General features: G+C 45.9%; 2 protein-coding genes across 2 annotated transcripts; one reads left to right on the top strand and one right to left on the bottom strand.

The window, feature by feature from the left end:
• Nucleotides 1–615: 615 nt before the first annotated feature.
• Nucleotides 616–4,993, bottom strand: LOC306958825 (uncharacterized protein; the record flags this gene model as incomplete). Its single annotated transcript, XM_079550411.1, is given in 4 exon segments — nucleotides 616–681; nucleotides 684–3,019; nucleotides 4,112–4,720; nucleotides 4,948–4,993. Coding segments are annotated over 4 exon segments (3,057 nt in total).
• Nucleotides 4,994–21,185: 16,192 nt separating this feature from the next.
• Nucleotides 21,186–25,384, top strand: LOC306944268 (opsin-5-like; the record flags this gene model as incomplete). The annotated part of the gene is made up of 4 exons (XM_079532751.1): nucleotides 21,186–21,258; nucleotides 23,079–23,372; nucleotides 23,884–24,215; nucleotides 25,037–25,384. The coding sequence occupies 4 exons, from the start codon at nucleotides 21,186–21,188 to the stop codon at nucleotides 25,382–25,384; spliced, it is 1,047 nt and encodes a 348-aa protein (XP_079388877.1).
• Nucleotides 25,385–27,935: the final 2,551 nt, after the last annotated feature.

Genomic DNA, 27,935 nt, shown 5'->3' with positions numbered 1-27,935 from the left:
ATGATGAACTACCTAAAAAACATTTTACATTTATACACATACAGAAAATACTTCCGTAGCACACTTAACCAGTAATGACATTACTATTTTGTGAGATACAAACTTGTTCTCTTGTTAAGTATTACAGGAGAGCCTGGCAGCAAGGAACACAACTTGGAGCAGGTGGGAGTAAGCTTCAAATCATTCTAATAATTCTTAACTGAAAAACGATTACTATATGATACAGTGTGAACTTTTATCCCTCCTTTTAAGCATTCCTGCAGTTAGATTTGTTTTTAAACATGAAAGGAAGTGGCATAAAACTGTTTATGCTGATGAACACAGGCCAATTCCTAACTCTGACCTTACAGAATAACTTTTCAGCTATGCAGGTATGAAGAGGCGTTCGAACGTCTTGAGCTCAGTCTTCACTAGAAATAAGTTCACAGCAGAACCTGGAGCAAAGCAGAATTCTGAATTGCACTCCTGACCACAACACTGGCTTTGTCCACTAACAGCCACATTTCTAGGTACAGCAAGGAAATGTACAGAAATAAATAAACCTGGGACATGCAAAGCTCTCTAGAACTGAGCATTAGCTTGCAAACCCCAAGCTTACACTCTAAAATTATATTGTTACTTATGATTTTCTAAAAGCTTCTTACTGCACATCACATTACACTTGCTGCACTTTTGGTTTTTTTCTTTTTATGCATTTTTACGTGCTTTTGGAAAGCACATTTATCTACTGTAGAAAAATCACACTTTCTGCAGTGAAACTTCACATGAACCAGCAAGTGGCGCTTCAGGTGGCTGGACGTGCGGAAAGCAACACCACACTGCCCACACTTGAATGGCTTCTCCCCCGTGTGAATTCTCAGGTGCTGCTTGAAGTTTCCATTGTGAACTGTGATATAGCCACACTCTTCACACGTGTACGTTTTGACAGGTAGTGGCTTTTGTTCACTGAGAGAGCCAGTAAACGAGCTTTCATTCGCAGCGTGCGAAGCCAGATGCTGTTTTAAGGACAGCCATTTGTTTGTTGAATAGTCACACTTCCTGCACTTGAGATGCTCCGTATTGCAATGCAGGACTTGGTGCCGTTTCAAGTGACTGGAGGTACGAAACTCCTTCTGGCAAACGCTGCAGCTGTAAGGTTTCTCACCTGTGTGAGTCCTTATGTGTAGTTTGAGGTTGCTTAAGATGTAAGTAGAGTACTCACACTCTGCACACTGATAGAATCGCGGCTCACTCTGCGCTAGCAAATCATCTTTGTCTGCCTTGGTATCTGTCTGTTCTCCATACATTTCTGAAGCAAGCATCGAACAGACTCCACCGAAACTCTGTGAGGAGCCAAAATCACTTTCTGGACACGTGCCTACCTGCATTTCATGATGCAATCCAAGATTCTCCAGATGGCTGTCTGCATAGAAGTAATGGCTGAATTCATATTGATCACTGACATGAAGCAGCCTGTGTCTCTGCAAACGGTTTGAAGTTTTAAAAGTCTTGTTGCATTCCTGACACACAAACTGTCCTTTATCAGCATGTATTTTAAGGTGCTGCTTAAAGTTGCTATGAAGAGCAGTAGCATAATCACAGTGTTTACACTTGTACAGTTTGAACACAGACAAACTGGAAGGCCACACATCCTTGGACTTACAATATGCAGCATTGTTTTTACTGTCTTCAATTTGCGAATGAGAGGTTTCAGGACTGAAGAGAGGGTCTTCTTTGTAAACTACAGTGTTCACTTTGTACGAATCCTGAACTTCTGATCTACTCCCAAAAATAGGTGAAATGTTCTTGAAGTGGCTGTTTTTGGTAAATGCCCTTGCAGGGCACATTTTCTTATTGTCCTGCACATCACCTGCCTGCACAAAGTCTATTTTTGAAGCCAGAGTTTTACACACTCCCCCAGTGAGACTATCATCTTCATTAGAAAGAGGTCCAGGAACACAGCCCTTGGAATCACTCTCAATTCTGCATCCTTTGCTTTTAAGATACTCATTGCTCTGATTCATATAACCATTAGCACTCACCTTGAGCTGTTCATGGCATTTCTTATGAAAATTGAGATGACCTCTAGTATAAAAAAGTACGTCACATTCATCACAAGTGTAATTCTTGGAAGGTCTCCGAGTTCTCTTTTTTCCACTTCCAAAGCTGACTTTGCACGGTTCCTCACTCACATGCAATCTTCTGTGTCTCTTTAACCCACGGATGCTTGTAAATGCTGACTGGCAGAACTCACAGGAATATGGTTTTGGCCCTGTGTGCATGTAGCTGTGCCTAACCATGCTGGCAAAATACAGTGAAAAAAAGGTGCAGAACCTGCACTTGTACAGCTTATACCCAGCATGCCAGTACATGTGATTTAACATGTAAGATAAGGTAGGACAAGAGTAATCACACTGAGGACACTGGTAAGGTGGTCTCTCTTTATGTGCCTTCATGTGATGAATAAAAATCCTAGGATTTGATGAATCAAAAAAGCAGAGTTTGCAGGAAAAAATAACTGGAACGCCCAGAGATGTAAAATCTCTTTCAATTTTGATGAAGTATTTCTCATATTTACTTTCTTTTTTCTTTCTTTCCAACTTCCTTTCTTCAGTTCTTTGCCTAACTCTTCTAGCACTCATTTTATTTTTTCTTTCCTTTTGCAACTTATTCATCTTATGAAGCTTAAGGTGGTTCTTCAGGTTGACAGAAAAGAAGAAGGTTTTTTTACAGAAGCTGCATTTATGTGTTTTTCTATTTTTATGAGCTGAATAAATGTGCCTCTTCAGAAGCGCAGAGCTTTTATATGCAGAACTACAAAATTTGCAATTAAAATTGATTTTATCACGCTTATTTGTAGAACAAGAAGCTTTAGGAAGAGGTTTGATGCTCATGCTATTACTTAGCCATGCTAAATCTTCCTGCTGGCCTTGAATTTCATTTGGCCTTTCACAAGGAGAAATGATACGTTGCTGCCGACATCTTTTCTTAAAAACAGGCGTTAATGACTTATAAATATGTTCTTCAGGAGTAGCTGATACTGCAGAAACAGAAGCGTTTATCTCCAGTTGCCCTGCAACTTCTTGCAATTCTTCTTTAGTAGAGCATCTATGAATAAACTGATCGAAACTCAGTTCTGGTTCTTCTTTCAAACCATGCTGCAAAACACAACTCAGAGTTTCATCCTCAGATTTGCTTCCCTTCTTTGTTTTGCTGTTAGCTTCATTATTTCCATTCCTCAAAGAATCAGCATCTACAGAGATAAAAGAAGAAAAAAGATTTTTTTTTTGCATGACATTTCCTAGAACAACCAAAGTTCACAATTAATTGGTACTAATAATGTGAAACAGCCTAATACACACTTCCTTGCTCTTTATTCCCCTAAGAAAATGTTGTCTAATCTCCACTTCTTTCCTAACGTCTCTCTCCACACTTCTCCCTCAATAACATTTACCACTGTTTTAAGAGAAGTTCTACTTGGAGCCTCTTTCTTTCCACTGTGCTTTTTCTCTCAAAGCTCTGAATTGAACAGAACAACAGCATGTTTTCATGGAATAGGTTTACACCAGAATTCCTATCAAAGCATTGAAGCGTGCTGCAGTGCCATTCCTGAGGAGACATTCTGCTACCTGCTTTGTCTAAAGGGCAAGTACTCTTCCCTGTGCTTGCTGTAGTATCTAAGAAAAAAAAGAAAAAAGAAAAGCAAAAACCCCATCTGTTCCCCAAGTTTTTGTTTACAAATCTTCTCCCCTCTTTCACAAGTTGCAGAAAAATGAAGTGGTGCCAACTCCTTTAGGTTTCAAGAATTACCACATCAGTCTGTGAAAGCATTATGCATACTCCAGAAAATATCTGCTTGAATGCCTGCAGACATTCAAGGCCAGGCTGGATGTGGCTCTGGGCAGCCTGGGCTGCTGGTTGGTGACCCTGCACACAACAGGAGGTTGAAATCAGATGAGCATTGTGCTCCTTTGCAACCCAGGCCATTCTGTGATTCGGGTGCACAGGAATTAATCTACGTTGGAATGATTAATCTATCATAAACTATTTTGTATTCTTCCTACGCATTTTCCCACCTATTTCAAACTTGAAATTTACTTCAACTCTTGGACAACTCTTATTAACAAGTTACCTTCCACTTCAAGGGCTGTCCCCATCTCCTCGTGTACTTGAGGTTGCTTCTCTTGGCTTTCATCACAAAGAACGCCCAGAACACAGGCAAGTTCTTCATCTCTGCATGCTTCTGGTAACACCAGCTGGCCATAGCTGTCGGTGGTCTCATCTCTACCTTCACTGTCAGCAGCAGAGAGGAGAGGAATCTTTGGAATGGCATCATTATCATTACACACTTTCCTGCCATTCACTTCACTTATCTTTGCTGGCTCAGTTTGACATGGCGACGTCAGCAAAGCAGCGCTGTGACTTTCTGCATCCTTGCTTATCCCAGTGCTCATAGATAACTCTGAACTGTTACACACGCTCTCAGGGATTCGTTTTTCTTCAGAGCACTCCACAATGCCGTTCTGATTTATGGTCCCATTCAGTTCCTCCCAAATATTTAAACCCTTACTACCACCTGATGGCCTCAGGCAGCCTTCCGACACGCAGCAACTCCCAGCAGCCTCCTGCTGCTCCTCCCTCAGCTCTGGAACCATCGCCACCTGCTCCTGGGCCTGCAGGAACTCCTCATCGCTCAACACAAACACGGTGACCGGGAGAAGGATTTCGAAGAGCTCCGGCTCTGAAGACAGAAAAGAACGCCGCGTTGACGTTACTCCCCAAACTCTCTCAGTAACCCAATCCCTTCAAACGAAAGAACACGTAGTGCAGCCCCCAGGCACGGCGCTCCCTCAGCCCAAGACGCGGCCACTCCTCCTCCTCCCTCCCCCCCCCATCCCGCAACGGCGCCCACAGAACGGCCGCCGCAGCGCGACTCGAGCCCTGCCGGCTCCTCAGTGGAGCACCTACCGCTAAACTCCTCCTCCAGCTTCGCCTGCTCCACCGACACCGCCATCCTCGGCCCGAGCGCAGCTAACCCCGCAACGCCAGCCAGCAACGGCCGCCTCTCCTCCGCACCGCCACCGCGCCTGCGCGCGGAACAACTTCCGGGGGGAAAGGTCACGACTGCCGCCTTTTGATTGGACGAAGCGGAGGGCGTTTGGATCCCGACGTTGCGCCGCGCCGCTGTGAGGCGCTGAGGCCGGCTGGGTGTGCGCCCAGCAGCGGGGCGGCGGTTGGAGCCCCGCCTTCAGGCCTGGCGGCCATCTTTTTGTTGTCGTCGGTAACGTACCCGTCCGCTGAGACTGGGTCTAAAAGCTTCTTCATAATAATAATAATATCGTAATAATAAGCATACTCGTCCCTGGAGGGGACGGAATTAGCGACGGGATGAGGGGAAATGGTTTTGGATTGGAGAGGGGCAGGTTGAGACTGGGTGTTGGAAAGAGGTTCTGTGCTGTGAGACACTGCAACGGCATGCCCTGTGAGGCTGTGGATGCCCCATCCCTGGCAGCACTCAAGGCCGGGCTGCATGGGACTGCGAGCAGCCCGGTCTAGAGGGAGGTGTCCCTGCTTACGGCAAGGGGTTGGAACTGGGTGATCTTAAAGGTCCGTTCCAACACAGACCACTCTTATTCTATGATTGAAGGTAACTGCGTCCCAGCCCAAGGCAGTGCAGGTGTTAGCAGTTGTTGTACAGAGTGACAGGAGATTTTCTTCCTGCTTTGTTTGGCTGCTGGGAGAAAAGGCAGCAAGGGAAAGTAAATTGAGCTAAAAAGTGGATTGGTGATACCACTAAGATGACCAGAGGGCTGGAGCAGCTCTGCTATGAGGAAAGGTTGAAGGAACTGAGCTTGTTTAGCTTGGAGAAGAGAAGGCTGTGGGGAGGCCTCATTGTGGCCTTCCAGTGCTTGAAGGGAGCGGATAAACAGGAAGGGGTACAACTGTTTAGGAGAGTGGACAGTGATAGGACAAGGGGGAGACAGGGAGAGGTTTAGGTCGGATATTAGGAGGAGGTTTTTCCCCCAGAGGGTGGTGAGGCACTGGCACAGGTTGCCCAAGGAGGCTGTGGATGCCCCATCCCTGCAGGCATTCAAGGCCAGGCTGGATGTGGCTTTGGGCAGCCTGGGCTGCTGGTTGCTGACCTGCACACAGCAGGGGGTTGGAGCTGGAGGAGCGCTGTGGGCCTTTGCAACCCAGGCCATTCTGTGATTCTGTTATTCTGTATTTGCTCTGAAGTGATTGCTGTCAGTTGTTCTGATGAGCCTTCAGGTGCTGCCAATCAACTCTCAGTACCTTATAATAAGGTAATTAAGTAACAAATTTCTTATGTAAGGCTGGAGAGAAGAGTGTAACAGGAATGTTCCTCATGCCAAAACCATCTGAGCATCCACAAGAGGGCTCTATAGCCCTCTCTGTGGGGCCATATGCTCTCTGTGGCTGCACTCAGGCTCAGATAAAGGCTCTGCAGTGAAAGAATCAGAAATACATGAGAACTCGCAAACAGCCCTGTCCCTGTTCAGCTAGTTCAGAGCATCCCTTGTGGAAAAGGAGGCAGATAAGATCTGCTTTTTAGATAGAAATTTAGGAAGCATACTTCACATCAGTTGTAATGATCACTGCTATTGATATCCTGCACATTTGTTGTTCCCTTTCAAAGGTATCTTTCAAAATATACAAAACTCAGATTTGAAAGAGAGACTAAAATGCAGGAAATCCATTGTAACCACTCTGTCTTTTTGATGCTTGCATCTAACCATTTGTACCTGTTGAATAGTGAGAAACCACTAAGAGGGACAGTTCCAAGTTATCCACTGATTTGTCTTGAACTAATTCACTGCAGTGTTTCCTCAGATCATCGCAATGAGATTTCATAGAATCATGGAACCATAGCATGGCCTGGGTTGCAGAGGCCCACAGCGCTCCTCCAGCTCCAACCCCCTGCTGTGTGCAGGTCACCAACCAGCAGCCCAGGCTGCCCAGAGCCACATCCAGCCTGGCCTTGAATGCCTGCAGGGATGGGGCATCCATAACCTCCAAAAGTATGCTACATATGGTTTATTTATGGAAAAAAGATTGTTTACAGACATTAGAATTGAAAACTGAGTTGAAGATATGATAATCAGAGCTTGACTTTTAAGCCACCTCACCCAAAAGGGAAAATGTTTTTGCTTCTGACTGGGTGTTAATTGTTCAGCTGGTTCTTGACATGTTTTTTTGCATGTTGCAATTAAAGCTCTTCCAAACAGTTCCAGGGCACAGCTCAGGAGTCACCTCGCTCTGGAATTGTTCTCAGTGGGCACTTTATACTTAGTCACCTCTTTTTTCAAGGTGAAAAAGGTTAGTTTAAGTGGTATAGACTAAATCCATTCCATTGTTACATTACTGCATGGCCAAAGCAGGCTCCCAGGTCTGTTTTATTGGTAACATCAACCTACCCTTCCCATAGGTTTATTCACAGAGCCATAGAATTACAGAATCACCAAGATTGGAGAAGACCTCCAAGGTCATCCAGTCCAACCATCCACCTTACCACCAATATTTCCCCTCTAAACCATGTCCTTTGCCACCACATCTACATAGCTCTTGAACACCTCCAGGGATGATGACTCCACCACCTCCCCAGGCAGCCTGATCTTCTGCTCTCTGATTGAAGCTGGGCTCTTCCAGGTGCTATTTTATCCTACAGTTATGCTTATCCAGTAACTCTGTTAGTAAATTAAATGGTGCCAGGGCTTTTTTTGCTAACTGGAGGCCTTTTGGCATGATCTGAGCTGGTCGTGTCCATATGGTGAAGTTCTCTTACCTTCCAAAATGGAGTGACCAGTCCTCAGCTGTCCATCCAGCCATCCTTCTCTGCCAGGCCACGCCAACACATTTAGCTGTACCAGACACCAGCCCAGGCAGCAGAACTCAGTCCATTTATCATGTGAATAGCAAGGTGCTGGCCAGGCTTGGATCCAAGCAAAGTAAAAACCTCCTAAGCAATTCCTTGGTATCCACCAGGAGTGATTTCCTAGTACAGAGAGTAGAACGGGGATACAAAAAGAGTGATCAGAGAAGAGTCATTTCCTTAGTGAATCAGATGAATATCTCAACCACCAGTGAAGTCATCCAGAATCACAACTGCTACAGAATAAATTAAAACCAGGCCAGTCAGAACAGCATCCACCTTCTTTTCTCCTCTTTTGCCCATGGTTAGAATAATGTATTAATTACCTCACCTATCTACCCTTCTGTAAGTCTTCATATAAACCTCGGGCTTATGGATAAAAAATAAATATTCACCCTTGGTGTGTGATACAGCTGACCTTTACATGTCTGCATTAAAAGACAGCCAAACTTACCTCCATAATTTCCCAAGGAGCTCCTATCTGCAAACGTAACCCACTTGTCATTAAAAGCCAAAGCCTTCTGAGTTTGCAGCCTTTCCCCAGCTAAACATGTCAGGTCCCTCACAGCCTATTCTTTCTTCCTGTTTTTCTTCTGGTTTAGGTTATACTTACAATAATGGAAAAGTGCAGGAAGGACTTTCGATGTGATTCATAAATTCTCTCCAGTATTGCTCTCCCTCCGGATGTCGCAGAGTACCATGTCTGTCTTCAAGCAAACCTCATAAATGGAAGGACAAAATATCTCTTTGCTTTGTGTGAGTGACAGTCACACAGCATGTCAGAAGTTACTGAGGCTTTCACCAACTGGTGTGGACTTCTTAATTGAGTAGAATGATTGCTGGAATGACTTGTCAGTCAAAAGACATTATGTTTGCAAAGGATATGTTGTAATTATGCACAGAACCCACAAGTACTGCTTTAAAAAATGCATTTCATGTAGTGCTGAACTGAAGGAGCTTCTCAAGGGAAGGTGCTAAGAAGAAACTTCTTTGGCTCTGAATTATCCCAAGGCACCACCTTGTGTCGCATCCCCTGAGACCATGGCAGAATGCCATAGGAAGACTTGATTCTTCCCCAGGCAGACAAAAACCACTTGTTTTTGTTTTTGTTTTTTTTCCACGGGGTCATTTGCTGTGCCTGCATTTTAGCACGTCTTCCAGCAGCAGCACAGTTCACGCTGACACGCTTCTCCTGCAATCACTGTTGTTCAGTCAGAAGCAAAACAAAATGCCCATCCATTAAGCAGGCTTCTCATCAGAGGTGTTACAAAGGAGAGATCTCATTTCAGAGACAGAGAAATGAAAGCACCAAGGACTTTCCTACCTAAACAGAGAAACTGGAATACAGTCCTAAGCTCAGTGGGAGTACAAAAGGGAGTTCATGCTGTGTACTGACCCAGATGATCCTGCAGCCCATGCTATCTCCTTCCAACACTTCTCTTGCCTGATACTGCAGTACTGCTCTTCAGAACCAATGCCATTTTGTAGTGCAAAAGAGCAAAATTCTGCTTACTGCCTCTCATTCAAATAGAAATGACTCCTTCAAAGTTTAAGTATAGTTTTTAGGCAACACTGAGAGAAAAATTCATTTTCAGCCTACCTGAAAATCGAAACTGGGCTCACTTTTCAGCTGCTTACCTTCATGCCTTAGCTGTAGTTCTTTAGAGAATCGCTGAGCACAAAAGTCCTGTTCCTAGCCCAGAAAGAGCTGCATTTCTCTAATGGATGGTGCAAGTCTGTACATCTCAGAGGAGTCTGTTCAGTTCACAAAGTGCTTTGAGGTTTACAGCTGTTATTGAAATGGCCATTGTTATTCTTGTTTTCATTAGCTGCTGACCATCAGGAGGATTTTGAAGACAAGTCCCAAGTAAGAAGCTGGATTCCTGAGCAGAACTTTACACGAGGACTCCATTATATGTGTTGGGTGATTTTTTAGAATCTTTATGTTAATGTGTCTGGATTCATCCACCAAACTTCTGATGGAATGGAATCAGACTGATGCAACAAAGACTGGCACTTGTGGGACCAGCTTACAGCATTCACAGAATCACAGAATGGTTGGTGTTGGAAGAGACCTCTGGAGACCATCTTATCCAATCTCCTGGTTAAGTTAAAGATAACGTTTGCTTCATCTTTGCAGGGAAAGCTTGAGTTTACTTGAGCCTGAAACTGAGCATTTCTGTTTCATGGCAAATGCAAAGTTTCACACTATATTTTTGTTCTCAATATGAAAAAGTCCTCACATGAATAAAAACCTTCCTACCCACATAGAAAATGTTGCTTTTAAAATGTCTACAATATATGTGTTCACATGGATGAGAAAATTCACTACAAAATGAAAACGTTACTTCGAAGTTCATTTTTCTCCTTTTTCTCTTTGTATTAATTCACTATCTTCTGACATACCAGTTCTGTTGGCCCAGGATGTTGTTTATCTTACCATACAGAGGTGATACCCTGCCAAGATATGCTCAAGGATGATCAATGGAATGGATAGTTTCCAATAGTGTGGGTGGAATTCAGCTGCAGTTTCAGGGTATCCTCTTTAAATAGTATCTGCATGGGAGCTGCTCATTAAATTGCTGTTCTGGAGAGGGATTTTCTGCACCTAAAAGAGCCTTACATGTAGTCCAAGTTACACAAAGCAGATACTTACACTTAGCTGAATTGTTTCCCACTTTCTTATGACTACTTCTCCAGTAACTATAGGGGAGCCCAGACTATTTGTGTATATTTAGGTTTGAAGTGGATACCAAATTTCACTCCACTATTTGCCCGTGGGATGAGAACCTTCTGAGAGCAAGATAGTGGCAAGAACTTAAAGCCTCTTGGCCATTTAATATTATTACCTTTTGAGTACACCCGAGGCCATTTTGGGCTCATCATCCAGAACCTGAAACCCTGAGCAAGGTACATCGAATGCTATTTTGTCAATGAGGAAACCTGACGTACTTTTTTAAGCCATTACGGAAAGCAAAGCCCTGTAGTTCATTCAAGGCAACCCACAATCAACTGAGATTAATCAAGGATGAGAACTACTTGGGCCTGTCTCCACTAAGATCTTATGTTGACTTAGCCATCTGATTTAGAGATGAAAACACATTTTGGAAGCTCATCACTGAGGATGTTTGGAGTGAAATCCTTCAGACCACATGCGAGTGTCTAAATCTGAGAAAATTAACCCAGGCTCCCTTTATTGTCAATTGGAAGAAAAAGACATTTAGAGTGTGAGTCATCTGACCTATTTTAGATGTCCATTTTGGAGTGATGAGTTGCAGATGAAATGCCGATTCTCTTCGTTAAGTACCAAATGAGCTGAGGGCAATTAGCTTAGATATGGATGTCCAATGGGATGAGATGTACTCCTCCCACCCCCAGTTCAGAGGTTTTGCTTTGCCTTATCAGCAGAAAATAGCTTTATCACCTGGTCCAAGACTAATCTGCATGGAGATTAGAACAGCCACTGGAACTGGCGATCCATCTCCACTTGGGAGTGATTCACAGCTTCCTGAGGTCATTGGGAATCTTTCCATTGGCTTCAGTGAGCTTTGTAAACCCACTTTTGTTTAGGCATACATTAATTTAGCAGATGAGTGCCACGATTTAAGATAACGTCATTCTTCTGGTTTTTATTGTTCATGTTTTGCCACTCTCAAAGCAGAGCTGGCAAAGCAAAGTGGGTTACAGGCTAATACAGGGGCTCAGTCAACCATAAAGGCTGGGTAAATGTAGCCTGTTAATATATGGTAGCAAGATAATGCCTTCCTTTAGTGCACAAGTCTTCTCTTATTTGGTGGATCTAGTTCACAGTCTTCGTTATCATAGCCATCAATATTTAATCCCTTTGTCCATCTAGTCCAAAGATACCACTGGGCTGTGGTTTACAAAGAGCAGCTTCCCCATCCAATCTGAGCGTTATCCACTTTGTCAGAGAGCCAACAGATTGTTCAGTTGCCTCCTCAGAGAGGAGTAAATTAGGGTGCCTAATTTAAACTGATTAGTTGGGATCTTGTGATCTGAAAAGGTCAGGTCACCTCCAGCTGAATGGAGATGGGGCAATGTTTCACTTGGATGGTGCCTGACTTTGTTTTACTGGGATGGAGTCATGGAATCATGGAATCACAGACTGGCCTGGGTTGCAAAGGCCCACAGCGCTCCTCCAGTCCCAACCCCTGCTGTGTGCAGGTCGCCAACCAGCAGCCCAGGCTGCCCAGAGCCACATCCAGCCTGGCCTTGAATGCCTGCAGGGATGGGGCATCCACAGCCTCCTTGGGCAACCTGTGCCACTGCCTCACCACCCTCGGGGGGAAAAACTTCCTCCTCAGATCCAACCCAAACCTCCCCTGTCTCACTTTAAAACCATTCCCCCTTATCCGATCACTATCCACCCTCATAAACAAAGTCAAATTCCTCCTGATTTCTCCCCATCTCATTTTGTCTCCCCACCTTGTCTGCATGTTCTTCTCTGCCAGACAGGCAGAGGTATTGCTTAGATAAAGAACTGATAAGAAGAACCATATGCTTGAACTGAGCTGAAACATCATTAACCAACAGTAAGTAACATAAAAGAACGTTGTAGATTTTGGGGCAAGTGAAAACTGTGGAGAGTAAATGTGAGGGTTTAAGTATTAGTTTTATTTTTGTGGCATTGTGGGTTCTTTTGCAATACTTTTACTCACCCCACTGCTCCAATCTTCCTTTTCAGTTTCTGGGAACAATTGCTCTCTTGTGCTTGGAGAAGGCCTGGGAGAACATGCTGTTGCCCACTGGCAGAGCCTTGCAGGTACACACAATTTTCTGTGGCAACAAAGCAGCAACTTTTTTTCCTCCCGTTGTTCAGGTCACTGCAATGACTTTCTCACTCATACTGGGATCATTCATGTACGGATGACATCATCAGTCCTGATCATGTTTCTATAGGAAGAAATGGGTCATTGAACACCTTTGGGAAAATAATGACAAGGTCACACAGCGAAAATATTTGTCATTTTAAATAGCTAGCAGGATTCAGGGCTGCTGTGCATCGTGAGGAGTTTCAGATTCTGGAAGTAGGGGAAACAAAGAGAATATACTCAAGTTTAAAAGCGTAACTCAGTATATGAGATGCTTACATTTCAGTTCGTTTTTTGTTACAGCTTTTTTCTTTTGCATAGAATAAGTACCTCAGGACAGGATCCAGTTCGAACATGGTTTGAATAAGACAAGTATCTGTACCTAAAGGGAGCCTATTAACAGGAAGGGGGTCAACCCTTTGAAAGGGGAGATGACAGCAGGACAAGGGGAAATGGTTTGGAGTTGAGGGAGGGCAGATGGAGGTTGGATGTCAGGGGGAAGTTCTTTACTATGAGAAGTGCTGGAACAGCTGCCCAGAGAGGCTGTGATGCTCCGTCCATCCCTGGAGGTGTTCAAGGCCAGGTTGGATGGGGCCCTGGGCAGCCTGGGCTGCTGTGAAATGGGGAGGTTGGTGGCCCTGCATGGCACAGGGGGGTTGGAGCTTCGTGATCCTTGAGGTCCCTTCCAACCCAGGCCATTCTATGATTCTGTGACTCACTGTCACATCAGCACTTGCAAACAGCATCTGACCTTATTCAGATTAGATGCATTCTCCATCCAGAGCTCCTCTCTTTCAGCACTGAGTCTAGTCAAGGTCTGGGAGATGAGTTTGGACACAATCTAAAACTAAGTGGTTATATTTAGCTGAAATAAATTCTGCTTCTGATGTTATCAAATCCAATTAAGGACACATGATGGACAGAGATTCTAATGTGTTTAGTAGGAGGCCAATAAATAAACCTTGTTTCTAATGTTAGGGGTTACAAGTACGTGTGATAGACAGATGGATATTTAAATGTATTCCATTACAAATTAAAAAACAAAGGCAAAAACAAATTAATATTACCCTGTCAACCCCACACACTAAAGTAACCACAGGTCAGGATCACAGAAACAATGAGTAAAGAAAGCATCTTAATCATGGCTCGTTACTTACCTCATGGATTGTGTGTTATATTGTTATGGTCAGGGTTTTTTAAATAAATGATGGCCTAGAATTTTCCCTTCTGAAAGAATACAGAAATGCTCTCCTAATAAGGGAACAGGGTCTACAAACAAACAAACCAACAAGTTTGCAATGCAGACTGAATAGAAAATGCTTCTGGGGAGGGACGTTCCATGTATGTGCTAGTGACTTGATGGGTGCAGACAAGAACAAGGCTTTGTTGACATCCATAGCCTAATTTGGGGCATGAGGAACAGAAGAATTTAATCAGTTGCCAAACAGCCAAGAGGAAGGCTGTGGCAAGGCAAGGAACTGAACCCAGTGCTCCCCAGGGCCCTCACCACAGGGCTGGTTTGGTTCTTTTTCCCAGGCTAGGTTCATCTCTGATTTTTCAGTGTAATTGAGTGCAGAAAGTACTCACAGTTGGTGCTGTTGTTTTTAAGCATGGTCTACTACAGAATAATCTGAACCAGCCTCTGAAGAGTGAGGTAATATTTTTTCCAGCATATAGAACATGACTTAAAAAGCAGAGAAATATGGATCGTGCCCATCTAGAAGTGCAGCAGCAATGCCTAGCTTTGCTGAGACCTTTCCTGTCCTGTTTTTCACTACAAAGTGGTCCTTGAAACATAATCAGATGGGCAACTCTGTTAGCAAAGCATAACTGAGCTGTGGCTTCTTTCCCCCACAGAAATGTAGTCTGAAGGCTGAAAAAGAGACCCGAAGATGAGTTTGTACATTTGATAAGGAGACCCAAAGAAACGGAGGGTCTAGAGGTGAAGTTTGGGTGCTGTCCCTTGAACTCTCTCAGCCAAGCGATGTGTTTCACAAGAAGACAAGAGCTTGGGAAGTCCCCTTAGCAGTGGGATGCATCAGCAGGCAACTGCGCTGGTGGCTGCCCTTAACAGGGTCATTTTGAACGATGCTCTTGGTGCCGCCACAGCTTGTTGTAGAAGTTTTGTCTTCCCCATTCCACCTAATCAGAATTTGTTATCATCATTTGTCTCTGTTGTGCCTTTGTTTCTCAATCTTTCTGTCCTCTTTCTCTGTTAAACATGTTTCAGACTGAACAAGGATCCTGTTCTTTTCCATCCAAAGAAGCATCTCCACGATTTTCCACTTACAGTTTTCACTACAGCTTTTACGGGACTCAGTCTCAGCTATCTTCCTCTCTCAATAATAACTAGTAATCACAGCATTTCTGAATTCCCAGTGTGAGTCCATTTAGAAATTAGGAGCAGTAAAATTAGCCAAACCCTAATATGAAAAAAAAAATTGGCCTCCTCCTTATAACCATTGTTGTTGCATTACAATGGTGCTGAGAGGCACAAGCCAATAGTGGCACTGCACTGCTTCCGCACCCTGAGCAGAAATAGTAGGAAGTCAGTGAGACCTTGACTAATGCACAGTCCCAGGGGGTAAATCAGAAGCAGAGAGAAGAAGGAAATAACTTGATGAGTGCCACACCATAGGCAATGGCAGGGCTGGAGCAGGACCTTCAAACTCGTCTGTAGTGCCATGTAGTTGAGTTCCTGATTGCACCCTTGAACCCTGGGTACACAGCCATCTGTCACATCCCAGCGTCACAACCCTGGGCTGCTGCATTCCTGTCTTTGTGAAGAAACAAGCAGGTGACACAGAGGCAGGTATGCCTTGGAACTTGAGTCCTGCAGACAGCATTTGTAAAAATTTTGGGGGTACGACTGTTTGTGAGGGTGGATGGTGATGGGACAAGGGGAATGGTTTTAAACTGAAACAGAGGAGGTTTAGGTTGGATATGAGGAGGAAGTTTTTCCCCCCGAGGGTGGTGAGGCACTGGCACAGGTTGCCCAAGGAGGCTGTGGATGCCCCATCCCTGCAGGCATTCAAGGCCAGGCTGGATGTGGCTCTGGGCAGCCTGGGCTGCTGGTTGGTGACCTGCACACAGCAGGGGGTTGGGACTGGAGGAGCGCTGTGGGCCTTTGCAACCCAGGTTAGTCTGTGATTCTATGGTTCTATGAACCAAGCAGTGCCCAGAGGCAGCACAGGGTCAACATTAGTTTGCACTGTTTGGGTAAATTTTATCAGTATGCACTTAAGCTCATTTTTTGAAGGTAGTCAAAATTACTTTGATCTCTTATTGCCCAATATGGCAACCTTTCCTTTGACTGCCTTTACATAAATACAACTGGCTCCCCTCAAAACAAATCCCTCTTTTCTCTCCTTCAGTGCAGCACGCAGCGCAAGAGCAGAATGCAATAAATGGACTCTACAAGGGGAAGCACTGGGTGGATTTTGTTCTCCTCATACCTATGTTGATAAGCGTCCTCTAGTGTTTGCCCTTCCATGTGATGCTCTGACCTCTCCATTTGTGGACATCAGCACCAGAGCCTGTTCTGTCCTGTGTCAGTTCTCCAGATGCTGTTCCTGCTATCACAAATAGGGAAGAAAGAAAAGAAGGACCAGTTTCAGCTGTTCTTTTGGAGGGATGCATGGTTCAGAACTTCCCCACAAAGTGGAGAGAAATTAGTTCTGTCGTTAAAAGGAAGAAAGAATGCACCAAAATTGTGCTTGACCGTATGATAAGGAGGCAAAGACTGGAATATTCCTGTCTTCAGGTGTTCTCAGAAGTCTGTTCTGAAAAATGTATAACTTCTTTCCAGGGTCTGATGGCACAAAGCAACTGAGAATAAATGAAGAACAGGACCAAAATGCAAAGGAAAATTGATGGAACCACCTCAGCGGAGCTCACTGCTGAAAGCTGTTCTCAACGAACTGTTGAAAGACTTCTGAGGCTGAAAGCAAGAGTCCCCTCATGACTATTTGTGCAATACCCAGCATAACAGGACATGAACACGAATTTGAAACTGAAAATTAGAGGCTTAGGGGTGTTCACACCACTATTAAACTGAGGTCTGAAGATAGCCAGCACATTAAATCCAAGCAGGTTTGCATTACATCGAATTCCACGCTACAGGCAGCGCTATTCAGGCTTCTCTTTTCCTGACAGTTTTCATTTTATGTGAGCACCTTTGGCGCCATTTCCTTCCCACTTGCAGTGTATTAGTGTCTGTCTTATCACACCTTGCACAGAAACAACTGCAATAAGCTTCACCCTGGCATGTTGAATTAACCTTTTCATCTCTCATTGCCATCTTTCCCTTCTCACCTCCTGTGGTGTTTCTGCCTTGCCTTGTTTTTACAGTGCCTCTGAAATTCGTGCCTTTCGTTTCAGATCTGGGAATTGTTCAGACTTTATTCTTATATCTGTCTAATTTAAAGTCTGCTTTCTTAAATTGAAAGGAAGTTTCACTGAATAATTCTAAAATGTGAGCCTCCAGAATTGGGCCTGTCAAGATGGTAACGTTTGACTGTGCTTCAGCTGTAAACAGATAATTCAGATGGATGTGAAGTGCAGGAAGATCATACACTGTGTACAGCTTGCCATTGTTGGACGACACGTGAATAATGCTCTGGGTTTGGGATCAGTCAACTCTTCTGTTTTTAATCATTGATTTTCTTTCACCCATTTCATAACTGAATTGTTGATGTAATCCTACCCCATGTGATGCAAGGCTCAGGGTTTCACAATAAATGAAATGCCATCTAAACCAGCATGAAATATCCACACAGTGTAATCTAAGGTGTCCACAGAAGTTGGAAGAGGATGCAGCCAGTGGGGCCTCAGGGGAGTAATTAATTCTCAGCAAAAAGTTCTAATTCTGCCTCTGCTTTCTTTTTGCTTGCCTGTAGAAAATTTGTATTTCATTTCAGCAGCGAGGATGGATCATGCAATGAGTGGGAAAGCAGGTCTGGCTTGGTTCAGGGATCCCTGAGCTGAGCCCTCCCCTCTGTTTTCATCAGGAAGAGCCAGAACGGAACGCTAGGTGAGCTGGCCCTGTAATACAGGCAAGGAAACATTCCCAAGCATTTTCTTTATCAGAATTATAAGCAGCATTTGAGCAGCGACCGTCCTTAAAACAAACAGTAACGTCTCGTCTGACGGCTGTACCTGGAGATTCCACCGTTTCTCAGTTAAATGCTTCGCCCAGGATGAGAGCAGAACCCAAACACAACCAGGGGCACAATCTGCCCGCGTTCCCAGAATCAAATTCATGCTGTCTTCGGAACTGGTGTTCTTACTGCTTATTGGGAATGATCCTGGGCCTGTTTGAGCTGCTTTGTTCCTTGCAAAGGCTTTGGGCCTTGCTAGTTCAGCCAGCCTAAAACCTCAAACTGTGAATTTAACAGACAAATCCCAGCACCTCCATAGTGGTCTGGCATTGTTTAATTTACAGATGTTATGATTTTGTGTGCACTACACTGAGTTAATTGACTGCTCACGCTGCAAGGCATATCAGACATCATATCTGTCTCTTTTTAGCTTTTCTGATAAAAGAACTTCATTTTATATCACTTTCTTAGCCTTAGTCTTAACCAATACTTTCTTACACTCTCGAGGCTCAAGAAGCATTGCAGCAAACAGCCACATTCAGCTGCTGACCTGTGGCTGGTAGGCACTGCAATGGCTGCACAGGGAGGTGGTGCAGTCTCCATCCCTGGCAGTGTTCTAGAGTCTGGATGAGGAGCTGCGAGGTCTGGTTTAGTGCTTGTGGTAGCAGTGGTGATGGGAGGACAGTTGGACTAGATGATCTTGCAGGTCGTTTCCATCCTTGTGATTCTGTGAGTCTGTGTTTGATGGAGAACACCAACACTGAGCCCCACGGACAGGTGCTTGATGTCTTGAGTTAGGTGCTGTCATTCATTGTAAGACCCTATGAAACTTTGAAGGAGACCACAGGAAAAGTTGCCTAGAGAGGAGTTCCACCCAGATAGGAACCCACGTTCCTCCTGTGTTTTCCTTTCCTCTGCCCATACGTTTTGCCTTTCCATCTTTACTGCCACTCAGTTTCAACAGGAAGCTCACAAATGTTATGTCTTCTGTGATGAGATCTTTCAGACCAGCAATTTTGATCACTGCATTTGTTTCAGGAGCTCTGGAGAAGAGCTGGTGGACTGTCCCATCTCTTTGCATTTATGTATGCCATGAATGCTTTCAGATTCCATTGTGCTTCTGCTCACTATGGACCAAGGTGGGATGTGGTGGGGGGGTTTTTCAGAAGCACTTGAGCTGCCTTCATAAAAGCCAGCCCTAGAGGAGAAGTGGTTTATCATGGAAGAATGGTGGAGGATGGGAACCGTTGGGCTGCAGCATTTGATGGAAAAACATTCCCTCTCCTCTCTCCTCCACTACAACTCACCTACATCTATGTACCAGCAGCAGAACTGTTGAGGTAGAACATTGCTATGGGTCAACGAAACTACCTAAATCTTAGTAGTGCTCAGTTCCCTTTAAAAATAAGATTTCCTTCTGTTGCAGTGGAATTAGTGCTGAATTTTGTACCTAAATTCTCTAGTCAGTGCTGGGGAGACAGTCAGTAATTCTGTTCACTGCAAAATACAGTCAAAGGTTTTGGAGTAAGGGCTCCCTTCAGAGCCATAGCAGTCAGATAAGGTTTGTTTCCTCTCCCTTCAAACTTGCAGTTTAGATGCAGAGCAATCCAGCTTCAAATGGAGAGGAAAGCACCTCCGGTAGATGAAACACTCTCGTATTTGAGTCTCTAAATCTGAAGGTGTGAATTGCTTCCTCCATTGGATCATAGAATCCTAGAATGCCATGTGTTGCAAAGGCCCACAGCGCTCCTCCAGTCCCAACCCCTGCTGTGTGCAGGTCGCCAACCAGCAGCCCAGGCTGCCCAGAGCCACATCCAGCCTGGCCTTGAATGCCTGCAGGGATGGGGCATCCACAGCCTCCTTGGGCAACCTGTGCCAGTGCCTCACCGCCCTCTGGGGGAAAAACTTCCTCCTCGTATCCAACCTAAACCTCCCGTCTCAGTTGAGAGGGCAGTGGCTCAGCATTGAGGACTCAGAAGGCTGTGAGAGCTACAAAGTCCCGTGCTGGATGTGTTGGGTGCACCTGCTTGCTGAATTAAAGTCCCCAAAGCTTTCAGGGCAGGGGTCCCTTGTGTGTGAATCCCAGACAGCTTCAGGAGGGGACGAGCACAGACACGTGCAGCAAACCTGTGCAACAGCATTTCTGTGCATGGCCAGTTTTGCTTTCTGGTGAAACTTGGGACTTTTGGAGTCCCTGAGAATCCCAAGGATTTTGGAAGTTTCAGGTTGCTTGGGGATCCAGACAACACCTGGTGTCTGGACAGAGTGAAATAGGCCAAGCAGAGCACGATGCTAATGCAGCTTAGCACATCCATGAATGGAATTAAATAATTGAGAATAGATCAGTTCTTTACTGCAGTGGCTGTGTGCTGCCCAGGCTGAAAGTCATGTTAATGACATTGCAACTACAGATCTGTATAGTGAACACACCAAAATCCAGGCCTGCATTGTACACTGATAGACATGCCTTATTTGGAGCCTGGAGCAAAACTCAGCAGCGTTTATAAAGACGGTGAGAGTATTACAATAACTTTGGGCTCAGGTATTATAAGAGGAATGTAGATTTGGATGGGAGGTTTTGCTCTGGCTGCTTCCCCACTAACAACAGAAGAGTGTCACTGGGATGATGCAGCTCTCAGTTCCGCTGCTCTGCAGCTGTGCTTACTGCACAGAGCATCCTGCAGGTTTGCCCACTGCAGTATCACAGAATGGCCTGGGTTGGAAGGGACCTCAAGGATCATGAACCTCCAACCCCCCCACCGCAGGCAGAGCCACCAACCTCCACATTTAATACCAGACCAGCCCTGTAAGCACTCTGCACATCCTGCCTTTAGTGGTGCGGCTATGAGCCTTCAGAACCCCACAGCAAACAGCTTTCCTCTCATCGTTCCAGAGGCCCCCCATCCCAGCTTCATGTTTCCCCTACACATCCGTAAGACTGGAAAGCAAAACCCCTCATCTGCCTTTCTCTGCTCCATCCTTCAGCCTGGATTTATTTCCCACGGCTGCTGATGGATGAATGACAATTGTTTTTGCTCAGCAATTGCACTTGGAAGGGATGTGCATTGTGAAGCTGCTTGACAAGCCAAGCGGTGGGAGAGGAGGGGTGGGAGGGGAGATGTCTGCCAGGCGGGAGGGCGTGCAGTGCCAGTGGCTGCACTGAGCTTTCGCTGTGTCCACAGGGGGTGAGCCTTCCTCTCACCCCAGCCTTCTCCTCTGCCACACGAGAGGAGGAAAGAGGAGAAAGCAGAGGGTCCCCTGGCCCCGGCAGCACCCAGCTGCCTGGCTCGCATCTGCGGCAGGCGAGCCACGAGGAAGAGCCCCTTTGTCACCACGACCACTTCACTTTTAATTTAAAACCTTCACCTGCTTCCATAAGGGATGATGGAGGAGCAGTACATTTCCAAACTGCACCCGGTAGTGGACTATGGAGCTGGGGTCTTTCTTCTGATCGTAGGTGAGTTCTTGCACAGCCTGTTTGCTCGAAGCCTGAGCGGAACGCGGCTGCCCCATCCTTTGCTTTCATGACTTGCCAGCACAGGTTTGCCTCTGTGGCATCACAAGTATTGAAAGTAAGCTGTCTGCCTTTTACTGTGGGATCCCAGCCCTGCACACTGAGGGAGGGGGCAGCCTGTCCTGCAGGGCTGAGCAGGGAGGGCAGCGTGGTGTGACCCTGGGAGGGTTTCCTTGTGGGTGAAGAGCAGCTGCGTTGCACGGACCAGATGTTTTGTTTGTGTACAGCTGTTTATTTGCAGAGGAGCTGGACTGGGTTAGGCACGCAGTCCCAGAAAGACCAGCATATATTCTTTTTGTGTCAAAAGGAAGGATTTTGGCAGCAGCACTGACATTAGGATTTCATATCTCATACCTCTCCATGCACTGCTGTGCACCTGTCCCCTCAGTCATGCTGACAGCAAAGAGTAGAATTCATCATGAGAAAAATCAATATCTGCACAACACTGAAAAGAACCCAAGCCGAGATATCAGCTGCTTTCTCACAGAGAAGCAAATACAGAGCTCAAGTAATGGGATGGGGTAGCAAGAAGGGAACTCCTTTGGCTCCTGCTGCTGCCGTTGTGATACTGCTCTTGTGCCACTCTGCTATCATCTCACAGCACTCCTATAGGGATCCATAGGCATCGCTTCCAGCACGGTATCAGAGTCCTCTGTGCAGCTCAGGAACATCCCATGTACTGAGCAGTGAGCTACCAGAGCCTGACATGGCACTGCATTGTCCAGAGCTTCACCAACACATGTCCTGTTGAAATCTTTCCCTTGACGTCTGTGCCCATGTGTGCATTTATGCCAGTGCATGTAGTTCGGTTTTGTTGTGTGTCCCCTGATTTGTTTGCCTGTGAGCACTTGATGAATGGGTTGTGTGTGAGCAAATGCAGCCTTCCTGTTTCCACTGCTGTGAGAGAACATGACAGAATGTTTTCATCATGGGATCATAGAATGGTTTGTGTTGGAAGGGACCTTTGAGATCACCCAGTTCCAACCCCTGCTGTAGGCAGAGACACCTCCCATGGCCCAGGCTGCTCACAGCCCCATCCAGCCTGGCCTTGAGTGCTTCCAGACAGGGGGCATCCACAGCCTCACTGGGCAACCTGTGCCAGTGTCTCACCACCCTCACTTTTCCTGTACCCTTTTTTCACTTCTGACTTCAGAGGACACCTTCTCAGAAAAGCCTTTGATCAAAACATTGCTCCAGTGCAGTGTTCACATGTAAGAGAAGAGAAAATGAGTTGTTTAGCTGCATGTCCTTTTGACACTGTTGTCAAAAGCCCTATGGCATCGCTGAATAATGTATGTCCAACAGGTCCTTTTGCAAAGCAGGCTCTGCTCTCCAGTTTGCCTCTGGCAAAACAATTTCTTCTCATAGAAAGTAAACAGGGATATTACCAGAGAACAGTGGAGGTGGATAGGCCCATTCTACTTGATGTTATGTTTTGCAAGATAATCTACGAGAACAAGTGTGGGCTACTTACACGAGATTGGATCCAGGGGCGAATAAGTGGAATGTAGTGCATGGAACAGGGAGAGGAGTAGTGTGGATGTCTGGTGATGGGAAAGGGCAAAGTACAGCCTGTGATTCATATGACAGAATTTCTCCTCTTCACTCTAGCAAGTCCTTAGCAGAACCACGGCCTGACTGACATCTGTCTTCTTCTACCCTTCAGCCCCAGGCTAACAACAGGCATCACATCCTCTGTGCAGTTGCATTCATAGGTGTGCTAAGTCTGTGTATTATTGTCTGTGCTGATTCCTCTCTTTCAGCCATCCTGACAATCCTTGGAAATTCTGCTGTCCTTGCTACAGCAGTGAAACGCTCTTCCCTCCTGAAGTCACCGGAGCTGCTTACAGTCAACCTGGCAGTAGCAGATATTGGGATGGCAGTCAGCATGTACCCGCTGGCCATTGCATCTGCCTGGAACCACGCCTGGCTGGGAGGAGATGCGTCCTGCGTATACTATGCCCTGATGGGTTTCCTTTTTGGTGTCTGCAGCATGATGACGCTGTGTGCCATGGCTGTGATTCGTTTCCTTGTTACCAATTCATCCAAATCTAACAGTAAGTCATTGCGTCTGCCTCGTAACGATGCATTCGGGCCATTATGTTCAGAGAGGGACTCTGCTGAACACGGGCTGCAGTATCAGATCAGTAACTGTCTCAACTTTAACTGCAGTACCAAACCTCCACCATTCCTACCACACCTCACCTAGAGGGATCTGGCTGAATTCCTTATTAAGCAGTGTGGCTTTTCATTTCTCAGTAATACTGATGAAACAACTTTGTTGTTGGGAATGGAGATCCCAAATATTTGTTGCACCACATTGTCTTATCTTATTTCTCTGCAAGCAGAGGTACTGAAACGAGTTATGTGCTGGTGTTACTGGTCTGGGATTGCAGTTCACTTGATCCAGCATCACTTCACAAGCTTTAGGTTGGCACTGAGGGTTGCACTCATGGCTCACCCAACCCATGCATATTTGCAGCCACCATCCGTATGTTGAAGAACTTGTTGCAAAAACTGTGTGGTTGAGGTGAGATCCACATAGATTTGCTGTCCTCTTTCTTGCAGGTAACAAAATCTCTAAGAATACTGTTCACATCCTGATTACTTTCATCTGGCTCTACTCCTTGCTCTGGGCCATTCTGCCCTTGGTAGGCTGGGGCTACTACGGCCCCGAGCCATTTGGCATCTCTTGTACAATAGCCTGGAGCAAGTTCCACAGCTCCTCCAATGGCTTTTCATTCATCCTGAGCATGTTCCTCCTGTGCACTGTCCTGCCTGCTCTGACCATCATCGCCTGTTACTTGGGAATTGCCTGGAAGGTTCATAAAGCATACCAAGAAATCCAGAATATCAACAGGATTCCTCAAGCAGCTAAACTGGAGAAGAAGCTGACGTTGGTGAGTCATCCCAGTGAGGGGGAGGGTCTGCAGCAGCCAGGAGCTTGCAGGGAACTGCTCCTGCTCATGTGTGGTGTGCTTATGACCCTTTGTTGCGTTTGTCTAGCGTTGGTGAAAGGTGGAGATGTGGTTACAGTGCCACCCATACTCTGACCCCATCAGGGGACTCCTGGAAACTGTCATTTCAGGAGCGTGGTCAGGATTATACGCCACAGGTACCGTGCGAGCTGTTTGTAGTCAGATACACCTGTGATTTTTTTTGGATGTAGAGATTTCCAGTCGTGCTGGAGTAACTGATGAATACATTCACAGGGTAGTTGGAGTGGAAGTCCTGCCTGCCTAAGCGTTTTAAATGGACTGAGTGGCTGTTCCAGGTGAGAGCTATAGACAGTCCCTATAGAAACAGGTGTTTTTTTAAAGATAATGTTATTTTTCACATAAGCACCATGCCACATTTCCTGCAGAAGAGCTTAGACTCAAGCTTTCTGGAGGCCACTCTGTTGATAAGCCGAGCTTTCTGGCTGGGCTGTTTCTCCCATGGTGTATTGCAGTCAGAGTCAGGAGGGGGATGAGAACAGGATGATCACAGGATCACAGGATTGTAGGTAGCTGGAAGGGACCTCCAGAGATCATCGAGTCCAACCCCTGACAGCCCCTTCATAGGAATCACAGTGCGTATGTGCTCGGTGGGAGCAGCAACGTGTGCACTGCCCAGATCACTTATTGCACAAGTAGCAAGCTCACTGCTTCAGGTATTTCACCTGAGCCCATGCCCACGTGCCCTGTGCAGGAAGAGGACTGAAGCCGTGTTTCCCTTTCAGATGGCCGTGCTGATCTCAGTTGGTTTCCTGAGCGCGTGGACGCCGTACGCAGCAGCCAGCTTCTGGTCCATGTTGAACTCCGGCGACTCCCTGCAGCCCATCGTCACGCTGCTGCCGTGTCTGTTTGCCAAGTCTTCAACCGCCTACAACCCTTTTATTTACTACGTCTTCAGCAAAACTTTCCGTCATGAAATCAAACAGCTGCAGTGCTGCTGGGGTTGGCGGGTCCATTTCTTCAGCGCTGATAACTCTGCGGACAATTCCGTCTCGATGATGTGGAGTGGGAGAGATAACGTACGTCTCTCCTCCAATGCAAAGGTGGAGAGGCAGGGAGCTGCAATGCACTGACGTGCAGCAATGCTTGCAGCACATGCGTCAAGATTCTGACTCACTCGTGGGTCCAAACAAGCAGGAGTGCAGCATGCGGAGTTGTCACTGAATATCTTATGTCGAATACTAAAATTGTAAGTATATATTTTTCAAACTGCTCCCAATTACTGTTTTTAAAATGCACAACAACAGCAACGCTATTTTTTTCACGAATTTCCACCTTAGAGGAAATAGATTTATGTACTAAACAAGACCATCATCACCTTTGGTCGCACGAACATTCAGGGAAACAGCTATAATTATTATTATTTTTTTTTTCTTGCTTGTAACTTTTTAATGCAACCCATCTGGGGACCCTTGGCTCTGTCAGTAACAGCCATCAGAGTGAAGAGAAGCCTGAACACAAAGCACTGCCAAATAAGTACATCTGAGAAAGCAGCTTTCCTGAATCACAGAATGGTTTGGGTTGGAAGGGACCTTGGAGCCTATCCAGTTTCAACCCCATGGGCAGGGATACGTCCCACAGACCAGGCTGCCCAAAGCCCCATCCAGCCTGGCTTTACAGACAGAAAAACATACAGGCAGCAAGAAATACCCACTGCCAGGAAAAGGTGATGAAGTGGTTGTTATCTACACATCTGAAAGAGACCAACAAATACACCCTTAGAGGTGCTGTTCCTGAAATCACAAAGCACAAAAAGGAGTCAAGCAGCCTTGATCTGAGGAGGTTAGGTAGCAGCCTTCTGTATGTCACAGACAGCAGGATGAGATCTGAAGGACCATCTTGGCAAAGGGAATTGTGCTCTTAGGTTGTTGCTGGCTGATGTCTCTTCTACCATTTGTTTCCTGGAGGAGATATGTTATGGATGGGAATGGCATGGCAAAAGATGTTGCCAGGATTACCTGCCTGGCAGGAACTGATCCCTAGCTTGAAGGAGTCAGTTCACCTGAATATTTTGTCTCCTTAAAGGGCCTAAAAGTACAAATAGTGCATGCTGGGCAAGAGAACCATTCCTTCCCTAGACTCATGATTTCATTTTTCAACCTTAATACGACAGGAGAGAACTGATATATGTTAGCAAGTCCCAATCCAGAGCTTTAAAGAGCCCTCCTTCAAGCACATAAAGATTCCAGTTGAAGGTGGGAATTTAATTTGCTGAACTCGAAAGGAACAAGAAGCAGATTTTGAAGATGATTTGAGTTTTAAAAAGCAAGGAGTCAATACTGCAAACATAGGTAATGGTTGATATTACCTATGTGATAGGTTGATATCACCCGACCTGTGAGCAGAGAAATAGGAAGAAAAGAATAAAAATAGTGTCATCATAACAAAGGATTTCTTTCAGTTCCTTCTAGAGGGGAGGCAAAAAAGGTGAGTTGAGGACGAATTTACCTAAGGAAAGCCTAGCTGTTAAATAAACAGCTATAGCAAGAACAGTACTGGACAAAGGTACAGCATTAAGTGAGAATGACCACTGAGAGGAACTTCACAACTGGTGTCCCTCAGGGGTCGGTCTTGGGGCCAGTGGTCTTCAACATCTTCACCAATAACAGACAATGTCACTGAGTGCACCCTCAGCAAGTTTGCAGATGACACCAAGCTGAGACACTGGAGGGAAGGGAAGCCATCCAGAGGGACAGGCTGGAGGAGGGGGCCATGTGAACCTGATGAGGTTCAATAAGGCCAAGTGCAGGGGGCTGCACTTGGTTTGAGGCAATCCCAGGTGTTTATACAGACTGGGAGAAGAACCCTCTGAGAGCAGCCCTGGAGAGGACTGAGGGTCCTGGTGGATGAGGAGCTGGCCGTGAGGCAGCAGTGTGTGCCTGCAGCCCAAAGGCCAGCTGTGTTCTGGGCTGCATTAAAAAGGGGCGGCCAGCAGGGACAGGGAGGTGATCGTCCCCCTCTGCTCAGCTCTTGTGAGGCCCCATCTGCAGCACTGCATCCAGGCCTGGGGCTCCCAGCACAGGAAGGACGTGGAGCTCTGGGAGCGGGTCCAGAGGAGGCACTGAGATGTCAGAGGGCTGGAGCAGCTCTGCTGTGAGGAAAGGTTGAGGGAACTGGGCTTGTTTAGCCTGGAGTAGAGAAGGCTGCAGGGAGACCTCATTGTGGCCTTCCAGTGCTTGAAGGGAGGGGGACACTTGAAACAGGAGGGGAATGGCTGTTTGTGAGGGTGGGTGGTGATGGGACAAGGGGAATGGTTTTAAACTGAAACAGAGGAGGTTTAGGTTGGATATGAGGAGGAAGTTTTTCCCCCAGAGGGTGGTGAGGCACTGGCACAGGTTGCCCAAGGAGGCTGTGGATGCCCCATCCCTGCAGGCATTCAAGGCCAGGCTGGATGTGGCTCTGGGCAGCCTGGGCTGCTGGTTGCTGACCTGCACACAGCAGGGGTTGGAATGAGACAATCATTGTGGTCCTTTTCAACCCAGTCTGTTCTTTGATTCTATGATTTATTTGAGAAAAAGTGAAGCATAGGAGCAATGATGTAGGCAAAAGGTGCACAGCTGCTCCTACATTGATTACTGCCAGACACAACATTACTGTCTTATTAAAAAAACCATGAACTTAGAA

The sequence above is a fragment of the Tetrao urogallus genome, assembly GCF_951394365.1.
Source record: "Tetrao urogallus genome assembly, chromosome: 2".
In the NCBI taxonomy this organism is placed as follows: domain Eukaryota; kingdom Metazoa; phylum Chordata; class Aves; order Galliformes; family Phasianidae; genus Tetrao; species Tetrao urogallus.
This window is presented reverse-complemented; position numbering and strand designations above follow the sequence as displayed.